Source organism: Hemibagrus wyckioides, linkage group LG11, assembly GCF_019097595.1.
Source record: "Hemibagrus wyckioides isolate EC202008001 linkage group LG11, SWU_Hwy_1.0, whole genome shotgun sequence".
Lineage (NCBI taxonomy): Eukaryota > Metazoa > Chordata > Actinopteri > Siluriformes > Bagridae > Hemibagrus > Hemibagrus wyckioides.
In genome coordinates, this window is record NC_080720.1 from 18,381,495 (window position 1) to 18,402,439 (window position 20,945).

Below are 20,945 nucleotides of genomic sequence, written 5' to 3' on the forward strand. Positions count from 1 at the left end.
TCTGAAGCACTGGAAATTCTCTGGAGTGATTAATTATGTTTCACAAGCTGGCAGTCCAGTGGTAGGACAACGCTACGTACTGGAATGCATAGTTTGGTGGAGATGGGATAATGGACTGAGGTTGTTTTTCAGTGTTTGGGCTTGACCCCTTAGTCCCTGTAAAGGATAATGTTAATGCTACAGAATACAAAGAAATTTTTATAAATGATATCCTTCAAATATAGTGTGCTGTAGGTCCATAAAATAGGATCCTTAAAGGCAGAATTTGATGGGTTTGCTGTGGAATCTCACTGCCTCACAATCTCAACCTCGCTAAACATACCTCCTCTTCTAACTTCAAATCCTCATCTCACAAATGCTCTTTAGACTGAATGAGCACACATTTCCACAGACACACTCAAAAATTTTGTAGAAAACCTTCCCAGAAAAGAGTAACCACAAACTCCATATTAATGCCCATGCTTCTTGAATGGGATTTCTGATCAACTTATACAGGTATGACTATCAGGGGTTCATATACATTTGGTCATATAGTGTATATAATACACTGCTTATACATTACTATATCCAAAACTATCAATGCAAATGAACTCTAACATTTCTAAATAAATAAATAAACATGGTTTTTGTTCAGGAGAAAATCTTGCGGGTTTAGGGATTGTACATTTTCTTTCAGATATCTAGCACACAAACATTCACATCAAACTAATTTTATGTCCTTTCTAATTTATTTTTAGCAAATGCACACTACACATCTGTTTTTTCCTAGATTTTTTTAGCTTTCTATGTTCATTTTTTTATTTTGTAAATTTTTCCGCAGTTAAAGGTCATTAACTGTATGCTGAATAGAGAAGACTAAGGGAAATTGAACCTTAGTGCTATAAAAGTCTATATTAAAATTGACAACAGAACCAGATTTTTTTCCCATAATATTTTCTGAATTTTCACATCTTTACTTACCCTGTAGGAACCATTTTTTATTATTTCTATCCATAACCTGCAGTCTGATATCTGTAATGTCTTGTATTCATCTCATGGCTCAGCCAGCATGTCTACAACTCCATGTTTTCTCCCACTATAGAACTGCCTCTTACTGATCCAGCAGCAGTGAGCACATTAAGTTGTCTACAGCTCTTGAGTTGGAGAGATCACTAGCATCTGTGCAAATGACAATCAAGACAGCTGTGCAGAAGACACCTATATGCTATCACACTGGAGTCAAAACATAATAAATGCTTTAATAACCAGGGGGGACTAAGAGTTTTGGAAGCATGGTTTCCCATTTAAAAATGTGAACGTCCCTAAAATGTCTTTGTTAGTTTTTTTAGATTTTCAGAATAGCAATCTGCAAAACAGTCAATGCTGTAAAAAATAATGCTATTTGCTTGAGTTGGCTCATCATGGATCAGTTTATATGCATAAGCAATCTTATCTCTCTCCTTATCTGTGTTCATAACATTATTTTCTATTAAACGAGGATTTACAAAAACTTGAGGCTAAATAAGAGATCTGTCAGTTTTGTTCAAAAACCTGTTTGACCTGAGAAAATCTCACCTGACTGGATTATGTCCCCAACCACCCGCCACGGATCATTTGGCACCGGGCCTCAAAAAGAAACAATATCTGGAATCAATTTTTAGAAATCTCTAAAAATCAATATCTAGAAACAATTTAAAAAAAAATATATATATATACATATACATATATATATATATATATATATATTATTTTTAAAAATTGCCACATCCGCCTTGCCTCACTCTTGCATTTGACACAATCGTGGGTTTTTCCATACAACTTACATACAAGACTGCAAGCGTGACCCAAAAACAAATGTCACTAGAGAGCTCCCCCTATCAATCACGTACATCACCACCCCCTGCCCCTGGAAAAATTGTATGGTATCAAACCAGTCAATGGTACAAAAAAGTGTGGGGAACCCTGCTATATCCTATCTTCTTTTATTTACTTCTTAGAAATCTAAACTTAACAAGCTAAAAGCAGGTAACAACCAGGTAAAACTCATTAACTATATTGGTGATACTTTGCCAAAAATCCTACTGTTGCTAGGTATCTAGGTAAATTGGTTTGTTGATCTGTTAACACATGACTCAGGGAAACAAAATAGGAATCCATATGCACAATGTTTCATGGTCTGAACAGGCCTAGTTATTACCAGGAAAATACTAAACATGCAGACAAATCCAAAGCAACATAATCACAAAGCAATGTTAAAATAGTAAAGAACAAAACAAAACAAAAAAAACCCAGATCAAAACAAAGGGGAAAGGCAAAGGCAAAATGAGTCAAGGCAAAGCCAAGCAAGTTCAAGCACAAAGAGTTTGTGCAAGAGAACATGCCTCCGAATTCAGAAGATTGACAAAATGTAACGTCAAAGTGCAAGTTCTTTAAATAGCATTTCAACTGAAAATGAGAAAAACACCAGAAGAAGGATTTCAAAATCTGCCTTCTGCTGGTCTGGAGGCTACCAAGCTTCAACTATTGTGTTTCCCTACATCTCTGCATTTTATTATTTACGCACTATAATATTGTAAATCCTGTTTTAGTGGCATTCTTGAATTACCTACATCCATGTTCACTTGGACCCTTAAATAACACAAATGCTAATTACTAAGTACTGATATATTGCCTTCATGGAACCTATGGTACCATGGTACCCACTAACCATGGTAGTGAATTGTTGTGACTCTCACACAGTGACACATCCATTTCCTGTACCACACAGGGTCACAGAGAAACTTGAATCTATCCCAGGGGTCTTTGGACACCACCCAAGGCAGGGGTCTGGACAGGGTGCCAACCCATCACAGGGTACAATCAGCCAATATATTGATGCTAATCAACCTACAGTCTTTGGACTAGGGGAGGAAGCCCACAAAGCGTAGGGAAAACATGCAAGCTCCACCCACAAAGGGCAGAAGCAGGACTTAAATCTCCAATCCCGCAGGTGCGAGGCAACCAAGATAGCCACTAAGCCACAATAACCCCACCACAGTACATTCACATAGCAAAATAAAAGCTGATAAAACCTACATTTCTTATGTATATTTACCAAACAATGGCCTTTAATAATGTTGGGTAACTGCAGGATGAGTAAAAGCATTATATATCTGCTTTACCTATAGATGATGTTTGCATTTGAATGTCAGGCAAATATGAAATGCTGAGCAACTTGTTTGCAGTCACAAATTCTTCATCTTACCGTCTGTTTAAAACTCACACTTGGGGGACATTCTGATGAGACAGGAAATATTTTAAAACTTGTTAACCACACAAGTAGTGTGATTATTAAAAAAACGCTGACTGGACTCACATGCTCCACTTGGTGATGTTATGGTGGCATTATGCTGGCACTCAATCTCACTCTACACTCTGCACAAAGCTTTGGATCAGATTACAGGAATGTGGATAGAAAATGCTGAATGCTTACAGAGTCTTTAGTTTAGGATACACAAACATTTCATTCAGAATCTGCAAAATCAGAATGAAGTTATTCTGACTGGCATAAACCTTTATAGGACATATAGGACATCCAAAGAGTGAATCCTACTCAGACTAGGGACACTTTATGTACACCATTCCATTATGCAGGAACAGGAAGATGATAACAACATGCAACGTGAACTCTAAAAAAGATCAGAGTGTCTTGGCTTTGGGGAAGTGGTGGCTCAGTGGTTAAAATATTGGACTACCATTCCCAAATCCCAGGATCACCAAGCAGCCATTGTTGGGCATTTGAGCAAGATGTATGAATAGAGATAAATATCTGGATAAGGCCATCTGTCAGATGCCATAAAATGTACATGTAAATTGCTTGTTCCAGTTTTCTCTCCCTAGTCAGTGCTATAACAGCCAGAGATGACTAAAACACAAGCATATTTAGAAAAACACAAGTGAAGGCCAAGGTTCCAAATCAGTTAAATCTCCACCATATACAGACAAGGGTATAAGACATATGCAATATGAAAAAATGAATGTCCATGAGGTCTCCAAGTTCCACTCCCACTGTAATCCATGAGAGGAAATTCCACACCTTTAGGTAACTTGAAAAGAATTCAGCTGAGAAATTTATCTATCTCCAATTCACCTAGTCCCAATAACCATCTAAATCCTTCACACATATTGAATAAATTCAACATGATATGGTACACTCAAGTTTACCTACAACTAACCAGACTAACCAGAGAACCACTGGGCTTGGAAGACCTCTTATTTCATTTCACTTCGCCAAGAACTGTAAACTTCTCACCAGGAAAACAACCTTTCTTCTTGCAAAAATGTCTTAGACCAAAATCTGCATTACAAGCAAAAAATAAAATAAAATAAATACCTGTTGTGCCTCTAAAAGGGCTCAAAATTGCATGAGAGATTGAAAGAGAATGAGGCTTTGGCTTGCCTGAAGGCATAGAAGATGCTCTACTGAAATAGGTAGAATAATTTCCTGATGACCAACAAAGATAACAAGAACATAAAAGATCTTGGAGATATTTTACTAGAGCTGGTTTAGGATATCTGAAAATATCATGTGGAATATAATCTATTATGGAATTCTGTTGAGTGGCTATTTTGTGATGCTACAAGCAAGAACACAATGTCCCAAATCCACAATTCTTCATGTTTCTTTATTGTAGAACAAGTCAAAATGTACAGTGACCTGAGCTTTACTGGCCTGATTATGAGCAGAATAAGTACTTTCACAACAGAAACACTTAAAAGCATAATATCAGAAAACCAGTTTCTGTGAGAAGGACAGAAGTCTCATTAGAGGCTCATGACTCTCATAATGAGTCTCTATGACTCAAAACCCAAGACTGACAAATAATTCCGCCTTTCACACAACAAACCTCATCCTGAAAGACAGCGATATCTTCTATAGGCGCTGTTCTTCAACAGATTACCTCACTAAAGACTGCACCACACCAATTCAATGTAATGAGTGTAGCAGTGATGAGCATCTCTCAACGACCATTCTCTTGGAAATTTGATGAGCTGCTAGCTACTGGAAATCAAGATGGTGAGCAAAAAGGAGCAGATGTAGAAATCTGATTCTAGGTCAAGACTTAAAATATAGCCTGCAGGACAATATTATAGAGCTATCAAACCTATGCAGTTCTTAATGTAAAAAGTGGCAAATCCCTGACACGAACATTCTTCTCTGATGTTTTTAACATCTGTGCAATACAACACCATACACGGTGAAGACAAGAGCTAGGCTCATTGAAACATCAAGATGACAAGCAAGCTATATTTTGTAGAATCTATAGATGCCAGAAATTGAACTCTCATTTAATGTAATATGCTTATTGAAATTAGATTCAAGTTGCCTTGACCAGAAATTGCTCATTACCTCAAATCAGCTCAAACTAGCAGTGGCAAAGATCCCTGTTCTCAATCCATTCATTCATTCATCTTTAGTAACCACTTTGTCCTGGTGAGGTTGGAATAAATCTTGGATAGGACACCAATCCATTGCAAGGCAAAAACAATGCACATATTCATACATAGAGATAATTTAATGTAGGCAACCCGGCTACATGAATTCTACTGGGATGTAAGGGAAACCAAAGAACCTGGAGGAAACCCACACAGGTGGAGCTGTGAGCTGGCAATATTACCTCCTGCAAGGCTGTGACTCCCAGTCCAGTTATACTTGTGCTCCGGTGGAGATACAACAAGTACACAATGTGTGTGACCAGTATTTTAGCCACTACAATACACTATAAACACAACACCTAAAACTTTGGATTATTACTGGAGAATTGTGTCTTACAAGAAGACTCAAATCAACCAGGATTAGTGTTTACAAAACTAATGCTTTGTAGCAAAGTGTTTTAGAGAACACAAAACTTGGTCTATGGTTGATGTGGCCTTCCTGCATATGATAAACTTAGAAGTTTTAAATTATCCAGCTGATTAAAACACAAAGATGCCACCTCTCAAATAACTAAGAGCTACAGTACACAGAGAAAAAGAACAAGGCAAAGATGTGAAACAATACATTTTACAACAAAATGTCACAAAAGCCATTAACGCCCGTACAAGAACAAAAGAGATTTTAGTCAAGACAAACATCTTCACAAGCCAGTTTCCAACAACACAGTCATAGATGGATTTCTGCCAGAAGGTCAAGCCAAAGATCTTAAGGATTTGGATCTGGCTGTAACTCCTCTGCCTCTTCAGCACAGCTTGGACCTCAGCTGGAATCTTTAATCAGATATTTTCACATTTTGTGTTTCTTTTGAAGAGAACCATTCACCAGACGAGATAAACAGTGAATAGGCGAAAGGGTCTACAAAAGTGTCTGCATTTGCATTGGTTTGTGTAGCATATATGTTGCATACAAGACGGTATAAGTTATAGCACCCATCACTTTGCAAGGCAATGCTTTAGTCAGAAACCTTTATTCATGAACCACTTGGCTATGCTTCGTGAAACCCTGGGAGTCCCTGGACCCCACTTTGAGAACCAATGGTCTAAACTACCTGCTCTCCTGCCCACACCATTGGCTGTTTAAGAGCTTGATGCTGTGAGCAGATTTCATAATAGATTAATTAGATACAGAGATACATAAGGTGAAATTTTATAGACAGAACAATAGTACAAGTTTTACATTTACTAGACACATAGGAGATTTCAGCATTTTGAATTTTGTGTTGTCTATGTGTTTTTCACACTATACTACTATCCCAACAGGGTTTATTTAGACTGATAGTACTCTTAGTCTGTGACCTAGTGAACCCCTATGAGGATTTATTTATTGATAGAGACAATTCAAGAAACTCTGGATAAGGCAGACCGCAAAATGCCATAAATGCAAATGTAAGTGTAATGTAAGCTGATTGTATAACTGGACTTGTTCCAGCAGCACTTATGAAACACACCAACTGATTCTTAAGACAAGGCCAAAAGTTCATCTTCACCAGAGATGTAAATCTTAAGCAGTACAGGACACTGATAGAGAAATTAAAGCACATCTTTACAGCTTTGTCTGTCGAAACGGCCTAAACTTATCTGCGCTGACATATTTTCTTGCTTGGATTCAATCACTTGAGCCAAAGCCAAGACTTACCATAGCTCGTCTGTTTACACATGCTGGCCTTGAAGTCTTTAGACCGTGGGCGGTGGATTACACGGGACCAGGGAAGGCTTTGTTGAAAGTAAACGTTAGGCCATCATGTTCACTTTTGGAGGACATAAGCAGCGCATACTGAGGTAATTGAATCTCTGTCAATATCCAGCTCTATTAAAATGCTTTGAGAAGGTTTACTGCTATCAGAGGGCTTGTAAAGCAGTTTTATTCAGAACGTGGGACACATTTCATTGGCGCCTGCTAAGAACTTAAACACAGAAGATACAGAAATAAAAACCTACCTACCAGATCCCATTGATGGACTCGGATATTCTACCTTGCCAACTCACCTCACAGGTAATGGGTAGAGTCTGGGAGAGGACAATAGGAGTTGCATGTCGTATTTTGTACATCATGTTGTGCAAAGTGGAATACTCACAACACATACATGATGCTCTGGAAACTTTAATGGCTGAAGTCACAGCTATAATAAATGCCAGACTTCTTGTCCTTGTGTCCTCAGATCCAGACATGCCAGCTGTAATCTCAGCAGCTATGCCGTTAAATCCAAAGACAAATGCTGCCCTTGTTCCTCTAGGAAATTTTGAGTTCAACTACATGTGCAACAGACAATTCAAACAAGTTCAAAGACTTGCTCACTCATTTTGGAGATGTAGGAGAGAAGAATATTTGAGAATTCTGCAGCCAAGCAGAAAATGGCAAGAAGGTCATTTCAATCTACAAGCTAAAGTTGTACTGATATAACCCCAAAAGGAATGAATGGCCTCCTTGGCTCATCGTCAATACCTCTATCAGACACGAGATGTAAGGGGTGTGAGACAAGAAACTGGCAGTATACTAAACACCTGTCATAGATATAAACGTAACTAACAGCACAAATATCACATCAGGCAAGAAATGTCCTGTCTACGTAGAACATCATGCTTTTACCACATTGTTTTAGTGAATACTGTTGCTATGGTTACCAAACTGTAAGCTTGAATCGATAAATTGCTTTGTCTGGAAGATTAAAGCATTTTAATTAAAATTGTATAAAATTTTTATTTCTCCTTAAGGACATGCAAATATATGCCTGTAAGCTATTAGTTCTGTTCATTTCACAAGCTTAATGTCTAGACTGAATGTAATCTATAATTTGTAAATCTTTTGGTACATGGCTTTACAAGATCTACATTATAATGTTATTGCCGGTTTAAGTTATCATACAGTATAAATGGAATTTGGTGTATTAGGCTTTGTTTTCACACTAGAAGGTATTTTTTCTCAACTGCCAGCACCTTTTCTATGCAATCCAATGGGAAGTGGCCTCAAGGCGAGTAGAATGTAGCTCCTTTTTAAAAAGTGTCGTTTGGTGCCGGTGTTTTTTTAAGTTGCAGCAGAGCAATTCCATAGCTGAAAAAAGTTCAGAGAAGTGCCAAGTGACAATTTGGCAGTTTGCAAGTTAATAATGTGCATTTATTTAAGAGCTGCTAAAGAACACCTGGGAGGTTGCATTGCCCAACAGGAAAAAATAAGCTGAGAGATAACACTGTTTTCATCAGGATACATTATATCATGTCATTGGAAAGTGTGTGTTGTGTAGAAGTCAGGATATGGACTGGATGCACTGGAGCTTTGCATCATTTATGCTCTATCATGGGCTGACTTGCTCATGTTGAAGTCTCATCGAGTCAGTTTATAATGGGAAACTCCTGCTGTTACAATGTCGGTTTTATCATATACAATACCAATACCTGTATGAGACACGTGCATACACATACACATATCCTTAGGGACACCTAATACAAACTTCGCTGGAGCTGGAGACAACATATGGAGAGCTGGAATGGCAAAGACAATCCAGCTGAGATCGTGTGAGGGAGTGGGTGGACATGCTTGAACGACTGCACTCCAGTCAGCGGTTATTGAAGCATGATCGACTTTCAGGTTGTCACCATGGCAGGGATGGAAAAAAATCTCAATCCAACATTGAGGAATTCTCTGTGTAACGAAACGCCATTGCATAGTGAAGAACTGTATGAACTCTAATCTACATATAAAGTAGAGATACAGTATAACCAAATAGAAATACATTAAACAGATTGATCAGATCATGTGTTCTAAACTGACACAGATATGAATTGGAGGAGCACTTTCATAAGGTTGTGAGCGACCGGGGAATATGAAGCTGGCAGGACAAACAAAACCCAGATTTATTTACTTTAATGTGCAGCACTGCACATTGCAACTACAGCAACCTCAGTAACAGCCTAGTCAGGATCGCAGTGGTTTCAATTAACAACTGCTTGAGAAGAATTAAGAAAACAAACACACATCTTTAGTTGAGACCTAACATGAGTGATATTGTTGACAGAGTTTTCCACTGTTTCCTGGAATAGCGTATTTAATGATAAAAACACACTTCTAGGTTAGGCCACACCCACTTCAGGTTTCATTCCATCTCAATTCAACACAACACATCATGGGAACAGAACTGCAGGCCTCAGAGCAGACGTGAAAAATGGTGCCTGAAGAGAGCAGCCAGGATTATCAAGAACCTAAACCAGTCCACCCCTTCTAGCATCCAGTACAAGTTACAGAGACGCAAGAGAGCAGCCTCAAAAACAGTTTCTTCCAGACTGCCATTTCACAGCAACTCAGAATTCAAGTAAGGTCGTAGGCCTATAACACTATAATCAATAAACTGCTCAGCTATGCAATATCCCTCAATATATGCAATATTCAGACATATGAGCAATATTTGTCTTATATTTCTATTTGTACACCTCTCTCATCCCTTAGCACTGTGTTCTTGTCCTTGTGCTTATTGTGTATTTCATTAGATTACAAAATTTTCAATTAAACTTATTTGGAGCTAAATACATAAAGATACAGGTACTGTCACACTGTGCATTCATAGAAAACAAGGTAAGATTTAGATCCAAATGGATTCAAGTACTTTGCAGTATCTGAACTGAAACATTTGACCTTGTCATATATGATAAAAAATAGACACGCCTACTCTATCTATATCTCTCTTCCTCTCTCTCTGATCCATGCACAGAGAGACTCCTCTGGGTAGACTTGGACCCAGTTGAAGGTCTTGGATTGCTCCCCCACTTGCCCTCCTCTGAGCAAGCTAATTAAGAATAAACCAAGCTGAGAGTCTATATTATTCAACACTGAAAGCTGCCATCTCCTATCCAGCTAGAGCTTCTCAAGTTCTAAGTGCGTGCACACACACACACACACACCCACTCGAAGCCACAACCTGTACTGTACTGCCCATGTACACTTTGGTAAGGTGAGGTGACCATGGGTGTCTTGAAAGGCATTCATATATAACTGTTTTTATTATTATTACTATTATTGTTGTTGTTTTTGTTTACTACTTCATGTGTCTCTCTCACTGCCAATTTGGTCAATAGAAAGCAGGCAAATTCTGTGCATAATTTAAAGTCTAGTTTAAATGTCTAGTTTATTTCTTGCACCTTAAGTATAGTTTAGTTTTTTATCTCTGTGTTTAGCTCTATGTTTGTCTGCGTCACTGTACTTTGTCTGTGTTATGTGTAGCACCTCTGGTCTAGGAGGAACGTTGTTTCATTTCACTGTGTACTGCATCAGCTATATATGGTTGGAGTGACAATAAAGCTTCTTTGATTTTTTTTTTACTTTAAAGTCTCAAGTGTACGATCCTGACCTCCATATTCCTTAGTCTCACAATTCTACTATAAAATGTTATTAAATAAGTTGAAAATAAGGCAACTTAGAGGACTTGCTGCTAACATCTTGGTGCCAGATACCACAGCACACCTTCAGGGATCTAGCGGAATCCATGCCTCAATGGATCAGGGCTGGGCTTTTTTGGGGGGACCATCACAATATTAGGCAGGTGGTCATAATGTTATGCCTGATCAGTGTATATATACACTACCAGTCAAAAGTTTGGACACACCTTCTAATTCCACGGTCTTTCCTGATGTTTATTTCTTTCTACATTGTAAAACAATGCTGAAGGCGGCTGAAACACACAATAATCTCGTTTGAACAGTTGATATTGAGATATGTCTGCTACTGATGCTCTGTAATGCCTTCATAATGGCTCTAATCTGAGGTGCTGTTAATTGGTGATTTCTGAGGCTGGTAACTCTAAATGAACTTCTCCTCTGCAGCAGAGGTAAATTTTGGTCTTGCTTTACTGGGATGGTCTTCATGTGAGCCAGTTTCATCATGGTGCTTGATGGGTTTTGCAAATGCACTTGACAATACTGTTCTTGCAAGAACTATTCCAGAACACCTGACCTTCGTGTCTTAAAATAACAACTGACTGTTTTTTGTTGTCATTACATATGGATTACTTAAGTCCATGTGTGTTATTTCATAGTTTTGAAATCTCCAGTATTGTTCTAGAATGTAGAAAATAAATCCCTAAACAATAAACATTGAATTAAAAGGTATATATATATATATATATATATATATATATATATATATATATATACACTATATTGCCAAAAGTATTCGCTCACCCATCCAAATAATCAGAATCAGGTGTTCCAATCACTTCCATGGCCACAGGTGTATAAAATCAAGCACCTAGGCATGCAGACTGTTTTTACAAACATTTGTGAAAGAATGGGTCGCTCTCAGGAGCTCAGTGAATTCCAGCGTGGAACTGTGATAGGATGCCACCTGTGCAACAAATCCAGTCGTGAAATTTTCTTGCTCCTAAATATTCCACAGTCAACTGTCAGCTGTATTATAAGAACGTGGAAGTGTTTGGGAACGACAGCAACTCAGCCACGAAGTGGTAGGCCACGTAAACTGACGGAGCGGGGTCAGCGGATGCTGAGGCGCATAGTGCGAAGAGGTCGCCAACTTTCTGCAGAGTCAATCACTACAGACCTCCAAACTTCATGTGGCCTTCAGATTAGCTCAAGAACAGTGCGCAGAGAGCTTCATGGAATGGGTTTCCATGGCCGAGCAGCTGCATCCAAGCCATACATCACCAAGTGCAATGCAAAACGTCGGATGCAGTGGTGTAAAGCACGCCGCCACTGGACTCTAGAGCAGTGGAGACGCGTTCTCTGGAGTGACGAATCGCGCTTCTCCATCTGGCAATCTGATGGACGAGTCTGGGTTTGGCGGTTGCCAGGAGAACAGTACTTGTCTGACTGCATTGTGCCAAGTGTAAAGTTTGGTGGAGGGGGGATTATGGTGTGGGGTTGTTTTTCAGGAGCTGGGCTTGGCCCCTTAGTTCCAGTGAAAGGAACTCTGAATGCTTCAGCATACCAAGACATTTTGGACAATTCCATGCTCCCAACTTTGTGGGAACAGTTTGGAGCTGGCCCCTTTCTCTTCCAACATGACTGTGCACCAGTGACCAAAGCAAGGTCCATAAAGACATGGATGACAGAGTCTGGTGTGGATGAACTTGACTGGCCTGCACAGAGTCCTGACCTCAACCCGATAGAACACCTTTGGGATGAATTAGAGCGGAGACTGAGAGCCAGGCCTTCTCGTCCAACATCAGTGTGTGACCTCACAAATGCGCTTCTGGAAGAATGGTCAAAAATTCCCATAAACACACTCCTAAACCTTGTGGACAGCCTTCCCAGAAGAGTTGAAGCTGTTATAGCTGCAAAGGGTGGACCGACGTCATATTGAACCCTATGGATTAGGAATGGGATGTCACTTAAGTTCATATGTGAGTCAAGGCAGGTGAGCGAATACTTTTGGCAATATAGTGTATATATATATATGTATATATATCACAAGTGTTTAAGTGTCTTAAATTTCTCCTAGGCTGATTTTCTCTCCTTTATTTAGTATTACAGCTATTGTGTTTAATGTACTTAATACTCAGTGGTTTACACCAGGTCATAAAACACTGCTTCCTCCCTCTCATGCTCTTTTCAATAAATTAAATGCATGTCCAAATGAATGCTTTTCGAGCCATGGGGGAAGATATTAAAAAACTGATAAAAACAACAAAACTAATCCATGAGTGTGTACCGCTCATATGTGTGTGCAGATCCTCAAAACCTGGGCTTTGCTGAGTTATGGCATTCGGCATCTCTCGGATTACTCCTTAATATTTCATTGCATGAAAATCCACAGTTGTATATCTACTGCAGGTTTGTCACTATTAATCACACTCTACATGGAAAAAAAAACCCAAGGCTGTCCACTCGACCCGACTACAACACACACACACACACACACACGGGAGCAAAAAACCTTGACAGAATCTGATGCAAATTAATGCATGCAAATTAGAAACACTTAAATGCAATTTATATGAATGAAGGGACAATAATATTCTGCACATAATAATAGTAATGCAACTGAAACATCTGATATTTTTTCTGCTCCTCCAATCTCAGCTCCACCAATCACAGCTCCAGCAATGTGTGTGAGGCTGTCTAGCTACTCTAAGATTTAAAACAGTATTTGTGGACTATGCAGATATATGCTTAAACACACTAATAAACATAGCCAGTGAAATCCCTGCTGATGTGAACTATTTCTCAGTTTGCGTGTTTGGAAGCGACACACATTTGGACACACATTTCTTGCATACCACCGATGAGTGGAGACACATTAACTAGGACACAGATGCAATCTTAACTAGGACTAATCACTGCCACTTCCGCCTGTCTGTCTTCATTTCACTGCAAACATTTTAAACCATCCCTCTATTTTCTTCTTTTACACTTTTTCATCCCTTTGCACTATAACATTCTATCACAGTCAGTTGGGCAGATCAGTAGTGTCGACTCGAATAATTGTCCAATTTGTTTGGATCAGATCCTGAATTTATTATCCTCCAAATAAATTCCAACTGTTCATGTGTGATCATTCATTTAATGACATAACAACATGGGAACAGCAGGGAGCCAAAAACAGCTGGATGAGAACTCCAAGTATCTTTATTGGCTTGTTCACAAAAGATAGTTGGGATCAATTCATGCTTATAATCAATAAATGACAAGTTCAAATATACTTGGGTAGCTACGACGAAGGAGTCTAGGGGTCATAGTCTTGCATTTTACCGGCTTTATATCCACAAGCTAACAAGGCCCAATGAAACCGGAGGAAGCTGAAAGCAGGAAACAGGAAGGTTCTGTAACAGTCTGTGTTATAAATTGCACACAATTCCCTACATAGTGCACTGCTTGGGGAGATTTGCCATTTTTTAGCAATGCCATGTCAGAAGGCTTAGTGAAGACTATCTAAAATTCTCAAACTTTATGCAGCTATGGACCCCATTTAACTGGAAATGTTTTTAATATTTCAATATTTCATTACATTACCTCATGTGAATTAGTCAAATGCATAGAATAATTATTTATTAATTTCTTAGAGCTATAAATTTTTCAATTTGTAAACACATTCGGTCTAAAAAAATTATTTATAGGCTTCTTATTATTTCTGAATTATTGAGGTTTGTATTAAACCCATTCTATTTTTAAAAAAACTCAAACCAGTTCACATCAACTATAAAAACCCAGTAATAAATATAATTGTAATAATATTGGGTTGTGAGTTCATAACAACATAACATAAAAAAACACACACACACCATTTGGCTATGCCTTACAGAGTCCTGGGTATCCACAGACCCCACATTGAGAACTGCTGCCCTAGAGGGCACCAAATGCCCATAATGCACTGTTGTTATTTGTTGCTCACCTGCATTATTTTTCAACATAACATTTAAAGAAACTGATTCTGAAACATAATTATCAGATGCATGAAATAGGTAACATGGAAATAATCATCTAAAGTAAGCTAATTGGCACCTCTCAGAAACAATTAAAATCATCATTTTTCATAATACAAATTAAACGCCCCTTATGTTACATGGCACTTGTTATATAATTTCATTGAATTATTTTTCCAAATTAGATTGAATACAAGCCAATAGAGATTTAGGGTTTAGGGAGGTGCTTTAATCTGTTTCGATTCATTCGACTTCAAGCTATCTCTCTTCTTTTGTTTAGGTCTCTGTCCTATCCATTACCTGCTCCTTCCTCACCATCTCTCTTCTTCCGCCTGCTCTTCTCTGTGGCCGTCACTCCATCTTTGTCTTTGTCCCTCTTTTCGCCCTCTCTCCCTGTGGCTTTATTATCACATGCAAAACAGCACATGGCGAAGATACACATCTTAGCAGGAGGTGGGCTGCTGAGACCTTTTTAGCTCCATATTTCACTGTCTCGCGATGTCTCACACTGGTAACATGGCAGAGAAAAAGAGACAGACAGAGAGAGATGGAGAGAACGGGAAAGAAAAAGGAATAGAGGGCAGTTTGATGAACCCAAGCACAATACCCCTTTATCATAAGGTCCCTTTATCAGTTCCCCGGTGAAGTGTTTCATTTTCCTCCTGCCATTACAGCAGAAATACCTCACTGGTAATTGCTCGGCGATAAATAAGGCCGTTTGTCCCCTTCTCCCCCCCCTCGTCATCAGCCTAGCAGCCTCCTTATGGAGCAGTCCTTCACTCTTTCATTCGCTTATTCTCTCGTTCTGAGACAAGGTAATCCTTTTCCCACCTCCTGTCCTTTCAGGGTGATATACGCACAGGTGTAGCAGACTCTGAGTGCATTCCGTGAGAAGAGCGTATGGAGGAGAATAATTTCGGATAGATTCCTTTTTATACATTCTAAGCTGTTAGGGTTGCCACTCGCTGTGCATGAGTTGTAATTCTGTCGAGGTGTGATGAACAGGGGGTTGAGTGATAGCGGTGAGACGCGTGCCATTCATTTTGTGACGTGTGCCATAGCCGGTGAGAGGAAAGCAAACATATATGCACATGAGCGTACATACAAAAGGTCTGGGAACAATATAAAAGAGAGACTTGTTTTTTTTTTTAAAAAAAAAAAGCCTAAATAGTAGATAATAACAGAGATTTTAGACAAAGCTGCGTCTGTATTATATGCATTTACAGGGGGCAGCTTTTAAAAGCCTTTAAACAGATCCTCTAGATTCTAATTCTAATGACGCCATTCTCCGAGAAGAGTTATTGTACAAGCCTATCAGGGATTAGATCCAGGCTTAATGTTTTAAATGCTCTGACTTTTGCACACAACTCACAGCCTCAGGACTCACACTCCCTAAACTAAGCAGCATCAGGCCATGGGCATTCCTGGTAGAAGCCTGGTAGTCACTGACAGTCTTCTGTATCTGTCTCTCTCTCTCTCTCTGGCTGCCTGGGGAGATCTGGTCTACTTCGACTGAAAGATTAGACACATCTGTTTACCCCGCAAGCCGGTAGGAGGCCTGTGTATAATTGTTGCTACCTGATTGGATGGTTAGTGCAGATCAAAGCACCTGATTGGTGCTTTTTGTGTTTGAGTGCAGAAGCACATGTGTATGTGAACAGAGAGAGCAGCTGGAGCTGGAATGCTGCTGGATTTTACTCTGTACTTTTTTGGATCCTACCACTATTATATCTACTGGCAGTATCAGTCATAGTAACAGTGAGTATAATAAATCCACTTGCTCAAGGCAGAAACCTTGGACCACCTTTACTAGGCTGCGAACTATAAATCGATTTGTCTTTTTGTTATTCAATCGTTTTTTTTTCTCCGTAAAACTGTATAATTCTTCCCCATAGCACATTTGCAATTTATGTTAGAAATAAACGAATAATCCCCACATGGAAAGCCGCATTTTTGTTTGTAACAGTTATTTCTCAGTCCACTCATTAATAACAACAAATGTTAAGCACACTATGTTTAGTTTGAATGAGTTCTTATGTCATTACTAGCTTAATCCTTTAATAGGGTTTAAGAGACGCTTAATGGCACCATCTTACAATCGCCTGCTTGCACTTGTCAATATGGTCTTCTGAAAGATACAGTCACAGAAAAAAAAAATAAAAAATTCTTAGTTTTGTAGACAGCCCTCAAGTGAAAATCTCTTCTGGCTGAAATACCAGCAAATTGATTGACATACAGAAGCAGGGAGTCCTGAATAAACTAAGAAGATAATAAATCTAAATAAAGGCTTGATGTCTATAAGCTGGCAATTTATTAATCAAAAATATAATATAATACAAAAGACTTGAATGAAAAGGGATATAAAGACGGGTGAAGACTTCTACACTGAAGGTGGCAATATTAACAATATTCAGCAACAACCTCTGAATTCCTTCAGAATCCCTTGTTTTTCCTGATTTGCTTATATCTACTACAGTACATTCCACACACCAGCAAACAAATTTTATACATACCACACACACACACACACACACGTTTCTAAGCAGAGGCAATCCTAGAACTTATAAATACTAATTATTACTGCAACTACACTATTTTTTTTCAGATAGTCTTTAAGAATGACTTTGAGAAATGAAGAACATACTAAAATTTGATCATGGCTCGAGATGGAAGTTGTCGCAAAGGCGAGATGGACTTTAACAGGAAACATATATATATGAGTAGGTACAAAACACTGCATACTGAGAACACTCCACAAGTGTATACTATATATACAGTGTGTCTGTGTGTGTGTGTGTGTACTGGTCACATCAAAACATTCTCACACCCTTCAGCTTTCAGCAGGCAGCACATTTGAAGCCAAAAAAAAAAAAGAGCGATGTTCCAGTCTGGAGGCAACATAGGGACAGTTATCTGTCATCTATTCCAAATCTGAAGGCAGAATTATAAGCATGTTTCTTAGTGAAGGTAGTCCTAGAAGTAACTCATGAGGATGCAGTAGGCGAATTTCCTTTTCTGTTCAAATGTCACTCAACGAGAAAGGTACCGCAGAACACACAATATTGTGTTCGTGTTAAGCATGATAAAAACTCAGACCTTTCCTTCGATATGAAATTTTAACATCAACACATGCCTAGTTGTGTCATTTGTGCCATAATTTCCCTTTGGGATGAATAAAGTATCTATCTATCTATCTATCTATCTATCTATCTATCTATCTATCTATCTATCTATCTATCATAATAGCACAATATATCTAGTTATTGCTTTATCAGATGCCATTATGTCAGAATAAGACCACAGAATGTCACGAATGGCTGATGAGATGTAACATACATTTCTAAAATCCATAAATTAAATGGACTCATTATTATACATGGATTAATATTAATGCAATACGCTGAGAAACTATTTATTAATTTATTTATTTTAGCATTTTTTTAAATGCTCCTGTTATAATCACATCTGGCTTTGATTATAAATCTCAAAGGTCAATGGGATCAGATGTGCTGCGTTCTGTTAAGGAGGTGGAGGCATAACCCATGCTGAGTACATTCTGAGTACTTTGGATTGGAACCGTGTATTAGTATCGGATACAAATAACATTTTTTTTCTCCGTACGCTCTTAACGCTGTGTGTTTAAATTATTCAACTCTGAGAATAAAATCAAACATTGAAATACAGACCGCACAGCGGGTGACGGCGCATAGATTTCTCTCTTCTGTCTCCTTCCCTCCCTTCTGCTCTTTATGTTCTTAAGTGCAGTAATAGGAAATTTAATAAGCACACATTTCAGATTATTAAGGCTACTGAACCTTGGAAAATTGTTATGTAAGGAGTGAGGTTCTTGGGCCGCACAACAACGGCATGTTTGATGAAGACAGAATAAGGGCACTAATATGTTGAGGCTTGATGCTCTGGCTCATATTTCTGGGTGCCGTCTGGATGGCAGGACAAGGTTGCGACACGAGGCTGCAGATTTACAGGCAGGTCATGATGAAATGATCACACTCACACTGGAAGGTAATAGGATCATCAATAAAATGCTGTATGAGGTGTAAAAATAGCGTCGATAAAACAGGGTCAGTCTAATATTTAAAAAAAAAAACATCTTTATAAAAATTTCCCATGAAAATCAGCTCTGATTTTACGCTGGAAGCAGAAGGCCAGTGTGCATGAGAAAATTCTTTTTTGTTTTTTTGCAATAGAAGCATCACATCGCTATACAGACAAGAGTGAGTGTTTTAATGCGTGATGATTTTACACCACATTACACATGGGAAAAAGACAGTATTTGGAAGATAAAAAGCGCTTTTAGCACCTGACAGCAACAAATCAGCATATAGCTTGAGGTGACATTTTTAAAGCATTATATGCAACTAGGAGAGACGCTTTTTGGTTTCATAAAACATTCATTATAGAAATGAACAAACTAATTCTGTAGCAAAGTTTCTTATCATCCTGCTCTAATTAAGAAGGTCATAGATAGAGGAGGAATAAAACAGGAGGAAAAGAGCTAACTGATCACACACCTGCTTGTATGAGGGATTGTATGGACTCCATAATGATAGAGGTTATTACACTCTTAAATAAACCTGTTATTACATGCTTATTACACACTCAGTAGTGTCAGTAGAAATCAATAAGCTTTAAAGAGTTAAAATATCACACTCGGTGAACAAAATGTGTAAAAGTAAAAGAAGAGACTTTGTAGCGGGAGGCAGGCGCGCGCGCGCACACACACACACACACACACACACACTTCAATGAGTGAACTCTCTTCTGTGTAAATGACGATAATGGAGATAAACCAAGCTCGGGGCAAGTACATGCTCAACTTCAGAGGGAAATGAAAAAGAGTTGCTGAGGGTATGAGTGATAAGACGATAATGGAAAAAAAGGGAGAAAGAAATCACGTGCGCACAAATTACAAAATCAAATAAATAAAAAAGATCAGTTCATACGGAGGAACAAAAAAAATGACAGGATTCAGCTCTTTTCCCGGTGGGATGCTCTCAGCTGACACTACAATACTCATAGTTAAAATGACTAAAAAGACTCGCTCCACAGAGACGGGATTTGGGAATAAACAAAAAGGTCTATGAGGCAGAAATGAAGAGAGCCCTGTGTGTCCGATGACCACGAGGGTGAAAAGTTGATCTGAAAACACGGAGCGTGCTTTACAAACCCAAACCCGATATTCTGAGCATCATCCTGACCAGGCGACAGCTTGAAATCGCGTTACTCATGTGTTAGTATAACATTTTATAACGCTTAGGGGAAACAAAGCAAGTGTTTTTGATCGTACCTTTCGCAGAATCCACTGGTTCAGGATTAGCAAACTCCAAGCGAGCAGCCTCATCGCACCTTCCGACAGCGCTTAGTCCCGTGGAGTGAACATACACCGGACACACTGAGCGCACGCACACAGCCGCGTCAAGCTTAAACAAAACAATAAGCTACACCAAGGCTATAAAGAGAGACAAATATTTCTTTTTTCCCCCGGAAAACTGTGAGCCAGAATATGGGACTGAAATGAGTACTGAAGGAACCAGGTCGGTTCAGCGTTTGAAGTCCTGAAAACATGGATAAAACACATCCATACTTGTGGTGAGAAGGGGAAAAGTTTGCGCGTGAGCGGAGGCAACTTCTGGTACAGGAGGACAAAAAAAACTCTGGGGTGATCAGCTCGCCCTCAAGCACCAATGACCACCTCTCACTGAGTGGTGTTTAAAAAGAAACTCTCTCTCTCTCTCTCTCTCTCTCTCTCTCTCTCTCTCTACTACTCCTGCCTGTCCTTCTCCACTCTCTCCGCTCTCTCTCAGTCTGATATGGACGTGAATACCAACAGGTCGAGTGATTGGTTTTCTCCTCGAGCGTGAATCCCGAACCCGCGTGCCATTCCTGCGCAAAACTGGCGCAGACGCAACTTAATCTTTTCCGTCTCTCCTGGTAATCTTAAACACAATTTGTTGTTTGTTTGTTTGTTTGTTTGCTTGCTTGCTTTTTAAAGAATGATCTGCATACAATACAGTCCTATTAATCAAAACGGAATTCCCCCCTCCGATTTTTTTTCCTTTTGCAATATGGCTCAACGACTGCGCACTTTTCTGCATTTTTTGCGAGTTA

At 38.9% G+C, this 20,945-nt stretch overlaps 1 protein-coding gene across 1 annotated transcript in view; it reads right to left on the bottom strand.

Annotated features, from left to right (window-relative positions):
- Positions 1-20,580, bottom strand: part of LOC131361224 (neurexophilin-2) — a 66,765-nt gene extending 46,185 nt beyond the window's left edge. The window contains exon 1 of the mRNA XM_058402204.1: positions 20,125-20,580. Coding sequence (XP_058258187.1) covers positions 20,125-20,178 — 54 coding nt within the window. The 5' untranslated portion in view covers positions 20,179-20,580. The remainder of the gene's footprint in view (positions 1-20,124) is intronic.
- Between the last annotated feature and the right edge of the window lie 365 nt (positions 20,581-20,945).